This window comes from Octopus sinensis, linkage group LG20 (genome assembly GCF_006345805.1).
Source record: "Octopus sinensis linkage group LG20, ASM634580v1, whole genome shotgun sequence".
Taxonomy (NCBI): Eukaryota; Metazoa; Mollusca; class Cephalopoda; order Octopoda; family Octopodidae; genus Octopus; species Octopus sinensis.
Genome location: NC_043016.1, coordinates 17,312,414 through 17,324,499, shown reverse-complemented (window position 1 = coordinate 17,324,499; position 12,086 = coordinate 17,312,414). Strand labels below are relative to the sequence as shown.

The following is a 12,086-nucleotide window of genomic DNA, read 5'->3' as shown; positions in this document are numbered from 1 at the left end:
ACCTATGAATGATTTATAAAATATGAATATAAGTATAAGATGGACTTCTGCATGGGTTTATGTTTAAAAACATTCATTGATACAAATCCCTTTTTTTTTTTTTGTAAGCATATTCATGTGGATGCAGCAAATGTTAAACAAAAAACAAAAACCAAAAAAAACGGAAATGCAAAGTTAACAGGTGATTATTTTCATTCGACAACACTGTTGTAGATATCTAGGGATACTTACGAGTGTCGGTTCCTGATCCTTCGACTAAAGAAAGAGAATACAGACATATAGCATGGATTTAATTGATCATCTACCAAACATTTCTAAACATCATTGAAGAAGAAAAAATAAAGAAAGAAAGACAAAAGAAACTTGGGAAACTAAAAATTCAAAAAAAAAAAAAAAAAGTCAGCTGAAAGAAATAAAATTTTGTAAGATAAGTTTTTTTGTGTGTTATGAATGGAGATATATTCTGAGATTTAGAATATGGTTTTCCATCAAAGAAATGAATGATAAATGCATTAATAACAACAAATGAAATTTCAACCCTTTGCTATACATTTAGATTTCCTGCAATATTCATCATATTTTCATTGTCCTTGTCATCAGAGTTTTCACTGTCATCGCATCATCTACGGTCTACTTTTTTATGCTTGCATGGGTCAGGTGAGAGCACATTAAAGGCAAAGTTTTCTCTGTCGGGTTGCCCTTCCTGATACCAACCCCTATCCGTTTCCAAGTGGGGTGTTAATTTCCCAGTCTATCAAACAATAACAAACAACTCAGATGATATGATTGTGTAGAGAACCGGAAGCAAACGCCACCGAATGAATGAGTCTTTTCTTTGCAAAGATTGCGCAGCATGTCAAGAGAGTAAGAAGCCCAGACATTATCTTGTGACGGAAGGCAAGCAAACCGCACCAACCACATGAACAGCAAGGCCATTGTATACAATCGGCAAACACATGTGAAAAAGGAGGGGAAATACAAACAAGCACACACACACAAACAAACAAATAAATACACAATTAATGAATGACACAAGAATAGGAATTACATTATCCTTTTCATTAGCTTACAGTCGTTGCTGCTATAATTAAGCAAGTACTCAAAGCAGAGCGCTTCATGTGAAACCTTTTAGGTCCTTGGAAATATTTAAATTAAACTATTATGCACTGGACTGACTCAATAGTTTATGGTAAAGTTTACATAGATAGGTGTGTATGTATCTGCGTGTGTGTATAACATGTGTTTGTATGCATGTATATGATGTATGTATGTATGCACGAATGTGTATATGCATGCTTGTATGCATGTATATATGTATGTACGCATGCATGCACACATGCATGTATACATGATTGAATGCATGTATGTATGTATGTGCACATGTTTGTATGCATGTATATAATGTATGTATATGTAATATATGTATGTATGAAGGTGGCCAGCTGGCAGAAACATTAGCTCACTGGGCAAAATGATTAGCAGTATTTCGTCTGTCTTTACGTTCTGAGTTTGAATTCCGCCGAGGTTGACTTTGCCTTTCATCCTTTCGGGATCGATAAATTAAATACCAGATGCGTACTGGGGATCGATCTAATCGACTATACCCCTCCCCAAAAATTTCGAGCCTTGTACATAGAGTAGAAAAGTGTGTGTGTGTGTGTGTGTGTGTGCATGCGTGTATGTATATATGTGCACATGTACATTTGTATGTATGTAATGTATGTGTACATATATGCATACATGTGTGTGTTGCATGCATTATGTATGATTGTGTGTATATATGTGTAGGTATTTATATTAGTGTGCGTGAGAAAAAATAATTTTATGAGAATCTATTGACAGAAGTCGATAATAGCAATTAGAGTGAGTTGTTCCTAATTTTAGATGGTCTATAAAAAGGCTAGGCGGTGTTGAATCACGCGTAATGTCACAAGAGTATCAGAACTGGGAGGATTAATGTTGCGTAGCTAAGTCACTCCCTAATCCTAGATTAGAACACAATAAGGGAAATAACTGTTTTTCTTTAATAGAGTTATGTCCCCGTGACAGCTTCAACACGTATCTTACGTAGAAATTCAATCTGCTAGAAATAATGGCTAAATATCTTAGTGTCTTAAAAAGGGATAACGATATGGAATAATGTGGTTCTGGATGTGTTACGTCTAAAAACACAAGAGAGGATTGCTGTGAGTGGAATGGTTTTGATCATAGGTCTGCTCAATCAAAGCTTCTAAAGCTGAGTATGAACAAACTTGATATAGTTTTGTGTTGAAAGTGGCAGAACTGGCAGAATCGTTAGCACGCTGGTGGCGGCGACAGTGGCAGCAGTGGAAGAGGAGGAAGTATAAATATTACAGTTCCTAAGAGGTGAACTTCGAATTACAGCAATAAGTCAACTTCAAGGTGGCCGAGTTTAGAGGATCACAATGGATATAATTAGAGAGAGAGAGAGAGAGAGTGAGAGAGTATGTGTGTGTGTGTGTGTGTGCATGTGTGTGTGTGTGTGTGTGTTTCAAGTGAGCAAATGAGAAGAACAACTGTAGATTAGAATTTATTTACTTTCCAATACTTGTTGTACACACAGGGGACGTAAAAAAGATTGACAGCTATTTAGCAATGGTCTTTAGAGTAATTAGCTGGCATTTAAGAAGAATAGAAGACTTTGGTTATGGTAAATGGAATCAGGGATTTGACAATTAGCAAGAAATCTATGGGTTATTAATTTATAGGCACAGGCATGGTTATGTGGCAAAAAGCTTGCTTTCCAGCCATATGGTTCTCGGTTCAGTCCCACTGCATGGCATCTTGGGCAAGTGTCTTCTACAATAGCCTTAGGCCAACCAACGCCTTGTGAGAGAATTTGGTAGATGGAAACTGAAAGAAGCCTGTCATATGTGTGTGTGTGTGTGTGTGTGTGTGTGTGTGTGTGTGTGTGTGTGTGAAACAGCCATATCGAGGGATATCAAGCCAAAACCCTGAAGGGACTGCACCGTTTTACAGTGGAGTTGCAATTGTAATGATTACTAATCGGTGCAAATGAAACATGTGTTGGTCTTAAAAGGCAGAATATAATTATAGAATTAAAGGTAATGCTGTTGATATTTCAGATAATCCTTATTTACAATATTGTCAATATATATTGACCGCTGGCCACTAAAACGTTTTTTTTTATTCTCTCTCTGTTTATTTTCTCGTGTTCCTTTCTGCTGAAGAGTATAGGCTCGAAACGTAAAAGACTTTTTCACCTTCCCAAGCATTAAACTAATACACCTGTTTGTTGTTTACACACCTGTCTTCGTCTTTTGCTTTTTGTTAATTCTAACTTTATATACATATATATATATATAGAAAATAGTAAAAAGTGAAAAAACTACAGAAGGCTTGTTTTAAAAGGTTAAAATATATATATATATATATATATATATATATAAATGTGTGTGTGTGTGTATATATATGTATCATCACTCATCATCATCATCATCATTTAGCGTCCGTTTCCATGCTAGCATGGGTTGGACGGTTCAACTGGGGTCTGGGGAGCCCGAAGGCTGCACCAGGCCAGTCAGATCTGGCAGTGTTTCTACAGCTGGATGCCGTTCCTAACGCCAACCACTCCGAGAGTGTAGTGGTGATTTTATGTGCCACCGACACAGGTGCCAGACGAGGCTGGCGAACGGCCACGCTCGGCTGGTGTTTTTATGTGCCACCGACACAGGTGCCAGACGAGGCTGGCAGACGGCCACGCTCGGATGGTGTTTTTATGTGCCACCGCACAGGTGCCAGATTAGGCTGGTGGACGGCCACGATCGGATGGTGTTTGTTACGTCCCCAAAGCACGGAGGCCAGTCTATGCGGTACTGGCTACGGCCAAGTTCGGATGATTTTCTTGTGTGCCACCGGCACTGGTACCACAAAGATACAAATTCCATTGATGTTCATCTATTTTGATTTGTTTTGATTTGATTTTCACTTGCCTCAACAGGTCTTCACAAGTGTCACAAGAAGAAGGTATGCACAGGTGGACTGACTACGTCCCAGGTAGGGACCACGGTTATGGCCTGACTAGTCTTGCCGGGTCTTCGGATGGTGTTTTTATGTGCCCCGACACAGGTGCCAGATGAGGCTGGCGAACGGCCACGATCGGATGGTGTTTGTTACGTGCCCACAGCACGGCCAGTCGATGCGGTACTGGCTACGGCCACGTTCGGATGGTTTTCCTTGTGTGCCCCTCCACCTGCACGTACACAAAGATACAAATTCCATTGATGTTCATCCATTTTGATTTGATTTGATTTGATTTTCACTTGCCTCAACAGGTCTTCACAGGTCTTCACAAGTGTCACAGGAAGGAAGGAAGGTATGCACAGGGGACTGACTACGTCCCAAGTAGGGGCCACGGGTTATGGCCTGACTAGTCTTGCCGGGTCTTCGGTTGGTGTTTTTATGTGCCACCGACACAGGTGCCAGATGAGGCTGGCGAACGGCCACGATCGGATGGTGTTTGTTATGTGCCACGTCACAGAGGCCAGTCGATGCGGTACTGGCTACGGCCACGTTCGGATGGTTTTCTTGTGTGCCAACGGTACTGGTACCACAAAGATACAAATTCCATTGATGTTCATCTATTTTGATTTGGTTTGATTTGATTTGATTTGATTTTGATTTTCACTTGCCTCAACAGGTCTACACAAGTGTCACACACTTGCCTCAACAGGTCTTCACAAGTGTCATAAGTAGGTGTCACACACTGCCTCAACAGGTCTTCACAAGTGTCATAAGTAGGAAGGTATGCATAGGTGGACTGACTACGTCGCCGGGTCTTCGGATGGTGTTTTTATGTGCCACCGACACAGGTGCCAGATGAGGCTGGCGAACGGCCACGATCAGATGGTGTTTGTTGTGCCCACAGCACGGAGGCCAGTCGATGCGGTACTGGCTACGGCCACGTTCGGATGGTTTTCTTGTGTGCCACCGGTACTGGAACCACAAAGATACAAATTCCATTGATGTTCATCTATTTTGATTTGGATTGATTTGATTTTGTATGTATGTATATATTTATGCATTTGTGTCTGTGTTTGTTTCTCTACCATTGCTTGCCAACCAATGTTGGTATGTTTATGTCATCATAACTTAGTGGTTCAGCAAAAGACACCAATAGAATAAATACTATGCTTACAAATAATAAGTCTAGGGGTCAAATTCTTTGACTAACACCCTTTAAGGTGATGCTCCAGCATGGTCACCATCAAATGACTGAAACAAACAAAAGAACAAGGATAATCCATTACCAATTCTTGTATTCTTTTGCTTGTTCCAAATATTGGATAACAAAAAGACACAAACATCATCCTCATGTATAAATGCTTTCATACTTTAAACTAACGTTTCTCAGTCATTTTGTTCCCTACAGAGCCCTTTGATTCCTAAGTGGTATTTCGCCTGTTCTGAGTTCAAATTCCATCAAGGTCAACTTTGCCTTTCATCCTTTTGGGGAAGATAAATTAAGTACCAGTGAAACACTGGGGTCAATGTAATCTACTAGTCCCCTCCCACAAAAATTTCAGGCCTATGGAAAAAAGGGATTATTAAGAATTACTCTTTTACTTATTTTAGTCATTCGACTGCGGCCATACTGGCACACCACCTTTAGTCGAGCAAATCGACTTATTCTTTGTAAGCCTAGTACTTATTCTATTGGTCTCTTTCGCTGAAACATTAAGTTACGGGGACATAAACACACTACCAACGGTTGTCAAGTGATGTTGGGAGGACAAACACAGACACACAAACATACACACACACACACACACACACATATACATATATATATATATATATATATATACACATATACAATGGGCTTCTTTCAGTTTCCATCAACCAAATCCACTCACAAAGCTTTGGTCAGCTATAGTAGAAGACACTTGCCCAAGGTGCCACGCAGTGGGACTGAACCCAGAACCATGTGGTTGGGAAGCAAGCTTCTTACCACACAGCCATTTTGTGCATTGCAGAAATATAACCAATTTTATTGCAAAATGTTATGTGGATTCCCAAGGGTCATGTGACTCTTCAAGGGTCATGTGACTCTCCAGGGGTTATGTGGAGCCCAGCTGAGAATCACTGAGTTAAACAATCAAATTCATAAATAGAGTAAATGAGTTTGAGTGTGCATGTGTGTGTGTGAGGGGGGGGGGTATGTGCATGTGTGTGTGTGTTGTTTAACTCTGAGTTACTGTTGATTACACACACACACACAGCAATATGTAATGGTAAAATCTAAGGATCAAGGTGTAGGAAGTTAATAAGATTCAAGCAATTTATAGAAGGTATAAAAAAAAAACAGCTTTCAGGAAGAATAGTAGTTTACTGATGGAGATGGTTATAAATTTTTCCCATATCAAAGTTTGAGAAGTTGAAAAAAAGTCATTTTTTAGTTCATGGTTAGCAACTGGGATTGCTGTGTATGTGAATAGAAATTCCAGAATTAGGGAATGGTGTAAAAAAAAAAAAAAATCCAGGCTACATATGTTTCCTAGCTAACAGAACCCCATTCCATAATTTTGGATATATAGAGACAGGCAGAAACAAGGAAAATGCCACTTGTATTTGAACACTATGCAAATATTCCTTTAAAAAAACTTTTTTTAATTTTTCTAAATTTAATTGTTTTCCATACTTAAAGTTGAAAAAGTCTCAATGACTGAAACCGGTACTGAAATGTTTTTTATAAAATTATTTTAGCATTTTCTATCTTGACTTTTTTTTCCATATATATATATATATATATATATATATATATATATAAACACACACACACACACACCACCTGGCATGCCATCAATTATGATAACAAGTGTTCCAACTGTTTGACCAACAGAACAGCCTGTGGCTGAGTACTCCACAGATATGCTTTCCTTCAATGTAGTTCTCAGCACTGAATGTAACATGGCCAGCCTTTTGAAATCACAGGTACTACTCATTTTTGCCAGCTGAGTGGACAGGAGCAGCATGAAATAAAGAATATTGCATGAGAGTGTAATGGGTGTTCTTATGTGTCACTGGCACGGGTGCCATTTGTGTGACACTGGTATCTGCCATAACTGTGAAATAAAGGGTTAATGACTGAATTTTCTACAACCAGTTCTTATTTCAGGCAACTATACTTTCAGAGCATCCTCCCCCACTGCTAATTAGGTCACCTATGAAACAGAAACTGCCTACCACTTCTAAGGATCCTCCTGGACATTGCAGGAAATCTTACTTCCTATGGGTTCTTTGTGCTTGTTGTTCTTGCACATCTGCTACACACAAAGACTACCACTGCACCTCTTATGTGTGTCCTTAGCTTGCACCGGGTACACTGTATAGAATTTCTACCTACAACTTTTCTACATATCTAACAGGGCCATTTCCCTGAAGGGATTAGTAATATGTCTGCTTTCCTACTTACTAATACTTTGGTCTTTGCTAAATTAATTATACACACATGTATATGAATGTATGTGTATGTATGTGTGCATGTATGTTATTAATATATATGATATAAATTATTGCACTATTAAATATCAAAGATTTTTTTTTAAATAACCTAATTATAATTATTTCATTTCAGTTTCAATATGAATCAATAAAGTTGGATTAAAAAATATTTGAAAAGCAATAAAGCTTCTCTCTCTCTCTCTCTCTCTCTCTCTCACTCTCACTCACTCACTCATTTTCATGGTGAGGATTGTCTGACTGATGGAACCATGTGGTTGGTAAGCAGGCTATTTACCTCACAGCCACTCCTTATATAAATAAGGTGGCAGAATCATAAGCATGACAGGCAAAATGCTTTGTAGCATTTTATCTGTCTTTTGGTTCTGAGTTCTAATTCTGCTGAGGTCGACTTTGCCTTTCATCCTTCTGCCATCAATAAATTAAGTACCTGTTGAGCACTGGGGTCGATGTAATTGACTTGGCCCCACCTTGCTGACCTTGGGCCATAATTTGAAACCATTATCATATAAATATTGTTTTGAAAAACCCTTTGGACAGCCTCAGACATCTGTCAACCCAATATTTAAATGCTATTGCTTACAGACTCGTGTGTGTACTCTGAGATATCCCCACCCCCCAAAAAAGAAAGAACTATAACTATGCATGCAGGTAGTTTGTCCAATGCTCAGCCACTTCTTCCAATCCCCTGCTTAACTAAATCTGATGGCAAATGTCTGCAAATGAATATGACCGATTTTGATAGAAAAGACAGATTCAGTCTATTAGTGATGGCAGAGCGAGTTTGATGGGAGGCCAAAAAAACTGTGCTTCACAGAACAGCATTTCTTCTCATAGATACAAACAATGCTGCTAGATGTAGGGGAAATAATGAGATTTTTATTATTGAATGTAACCAGATACCCAAATGTAGAACGTGAAAATGAATGTTGGCTAAGTGGTGTGGGTGGGTGTTGAAATTTAAACTGTTTTAAGAGTAAATTAGTCTGAACAAATACTTGTAGAAGTTGTTTCTTTTTTATTTCCTTTTAAGAATTTATTAGTCTGAACAACTGACAGAAAAACCAGATGTGTCGTGAATGAATGAGGCAGATCTTTTAAAGTGTCTTTGATAAGTTTTTCTTACATGCTTTTCTGAAGAGAGTGTTGTATGGCATTATCTCAACATATCACATATCAGTGAAGCCTTTATTTATATGAAGAACTTTCTTCATTCTTAAAATATGTGATTTGTGGCAAGCTGTGCAAACAAAAGAAAAACTTGTAGACATGTCTTTCGGAAGCACAGAGTTCGTTCTGCAACGACAGGGACCTAAGTTGAATCTCACTAAATGACATAATCGACAAATGTCTTTTACTACAGCCTCGATGGAATTTGGTAAACAGATGCTGAGAAAACTCGTATGTATATGTGTGTATGTTTGTGTATATACACGCAAACACATATACACACACACACACAAGTGTATAAATATATATAAACACACACACATATATATATATGTGTGTGTGTTTATTAATTACTGGTAAAGATCCCATATTTTGTTTTGCACCCGTAATATATTACGGAGACATATTTGTGTATGAAATATCATAACTTTCGGTGCTAGCTCAGAAAATCTGTAGAGATAGAATTAAAAGTGATACATATGTATGTTCATATATATATATAGTGTGTGAGTGTGTGCGTGTGTGCGTACATGTGTATGAAAGAGTGAGTGTGCGTGTCTGTGTATATTTTTTTGCTGACGCTTATTGGCAAAGGATATAAATATCACCAAGGAACAACAAAAAAAGAAAAAAACAGAATCTGGTGACACTTCCTTATCACTTTGACTGTCAGCATGCAGCCAATCAGGGATAGGCTCACTGGCAACTTGTAACCAATGATGTTAATGTCCACAAATTGTAATTTAAATACCAGTGTGAACAGTTCTGTGTCAGTATTGGAAGGTAATTGCCAAAAATCAGACGCTTCATGAAGGGAATCTTTCATTTCAACATAAGCAGCTGCTACATGGATTTTAATAAGTAAAAACAGTTTTGCTCTCAGAATATATTTGGGAAGAAGAAACAAGGTTAAAAATGCTAAAGTACTATGGTCTATAAGAAGAACTAACTTTTACAGAGATTTTGAAAATATGACTAATACCAAACATCAAAATTTTTTTAAAAAACCTTTTGAAATTGTCTGCTTATTGAACCATATAAAAATGTACTTCAAAAATTGTGAACAAAAACGGTTATCCTGCAACAAGTTCCATTATTCAATGATTGGCAATGCCTACTAAAAAAAAAAAATTCCAAAGCACGCCTGAAAACTGTTGACTAACATATCTGACATTTAATACCTCCAAAAAAATAGTTAGGATCAGGACCCTAACCATGATATATTCAGCTTGGGATCACAAGTATGCCACCACAGTTTTACGTGATTGGTCTATAAATTGACCAATCAGCATGAAGATGTGGCATAATGTAGATGTTCTAAGATTTAACCTCTTTTTACCCTACTTAAACCATTTGGTGCCTAAATCACAGAGAGAGACCACCTTGGATACCTAGGCAGACAATCTTGGGCACCAGGCAGACTGTCTTGAGCATTCAAGCAGACCACCTCGGACACACCACCTCAAGCAAGAGACAACTTCAAACGCTCACACACAATGTACCTCGGTCAGCCTTCAACAAGACACAGCACACTCCTCTCCTCCCAGCAGGCAGTTATGTTGTCTGCATCTTTCTTTTCTTTTCTAGATGGCTGATACAATAAATCCTTCTATCAATAAATATATTGAATGTTTGTGAGTTTGTTTCATTTATTATGCATGCATCCAACCAGACCATATGGTGATGGTCATCAACACCATATACATCACAACACCACAACATGGTAACTAAGCAACCATGCAACAGACTGTATCATTTATAACTATACAGCATGAAACAAGCATATAACTAACAGAACATTGTCCCTCTAGAATTAATATTCAGGATGTGTTTACTTCTACTAAATAATAGATGCAGATGTGTTACCTGAGATTAATTTTAAGGATCTCATCAAAGACTTTGCAATTCAAAAAAGTAGGAGGAAACTTTTCAAATATAAATATAGTGCAAGTATACAAAAATAAACATTATTTTCTCTCTTGGGTCTTAATCCAGCTCTGCTCCTTCCCATTAACATTATTTGCCTTGTGCCTAAATTTGAAACAAGGTTTAAAGCTTGCAGCAAAATTGTGCTTAACCTTACAATAGAATTACGATCTTTTCATCGCAGAACATTGGCAAACCTTTTATTTTCAACTTCTGTCCAAACTACGTATAAATCTAAAGTTTAGCTTGTCTTCTAGTTATCTGATATTGTTCCTTGCTTTCTACTTCTTGTTTTAGTGGTGTGGCTTGATTTATGATGAGAAATATCTGATGTGATCTGCTCCTAAAAAAAGTTTATCTAAGTTTAATATACAGCAAGTTGAAATTTATATAAGAACATGTTTGTGAAGCCTATTAAACAAAAATCATAGACTTCAGAAACGTCTTAGCTTGAGCACTGAGTCAAAGATAGAAAGTAGAGAAACTATGTGTAGATTTTTCAAACATTTGCAGTTTTCTTTTTACATGTCTGGAATCTACAATTTTCCATACTACAAGGATTAATCATCTCACCTGTCCTTTTACCTTTATACCTGCATGACCCATACTCACTACCACAAAACATAAACATAAGTTTACAAAGAAATGACATTACATGCCCATTTTAACACCAAAAATTTCTTCTCCTTCCTGCCAGTCTTGAAGACTCTACACTTCCCTTTCTCTTCCTACTCGGTAATAAAAAATATCAGTGCAATTCTTATTCTTCCCTTTACAACATAGAGTCAAACACTTGGGAATGTCAACAAACCCAGGGTCCAAACCAATACAGGACAATGTAAAATATTCTACAAAGAAGCAAATATTTCTTAAAAGCCATTGTCAAAAGATCACAATACGTAAGTTTCCAATAAAACATCTTTTCTCTAACAATCAATATTGTTTTAGAAACTCTCTTTTCTTGACCATTGCAAATAGTCAAATCATAATGAAATTTACTAAACTTCATAAGTCCTAAAAGTGAGAGACTGAAGTATTGAACATGTCACTGAGGCTTAACGTTTAAAGGTATCCAACCATGACCAAGAAGTAAAAAAGAAATACATCTAAACATAAACCAATGTTCTCTCATACATTTTCTTTCTAACAATTTCTACAAATTTAGTCCTCATCTTCTATCATAATTCCATTCATATCAAGGATGCATTGGATTGGCCTCAGCTGGATTGCCTATGTTGAGTCCACTGCAGGATGAAGGCTAGCATGTTCTCTCCACCAAACATGGTCCAATGTGGTGGCCATGGATTTGAGATTGAGATCATACTGGTTTGATGAGCCTACTCTGCAACATGGCCTCACAGAGGAGTGCAATTTTTATACTCTTACCTAAGAGTAGTTAAGTCAGTTACATTGACCCCAGTAGTCAAGTGGTACTTATTCTATGAATCCCAAAAGGATGAAAGGCAAAGATGACCTGAGCAGAATTT

The 12,086-nt window shown here is 37.6% G+C and overlaps 1 protein-coding gene across 1 annotated transcript in view; it reads right to left on the bottom strand.

Moving 5' to 3' along the window:
- LOC115222592 (nidogen-1) overlaps positions 1 to 12,086 on the bottom strand; it is a 173,238-nt gene that overhangs the window by 69,112 nt on the left and 92,040 nt on the right. Inside the window, exon 5 of the mRNA XM_029792880.2 lies at positions 232 to 255. Coding sequence (XP_029648740.1) covers positions 232 to 255 — 24 coding nt within the window. The remainder of the gene's footprint in view (positions 1 to 231; positions 256 to 12,086) is intronic.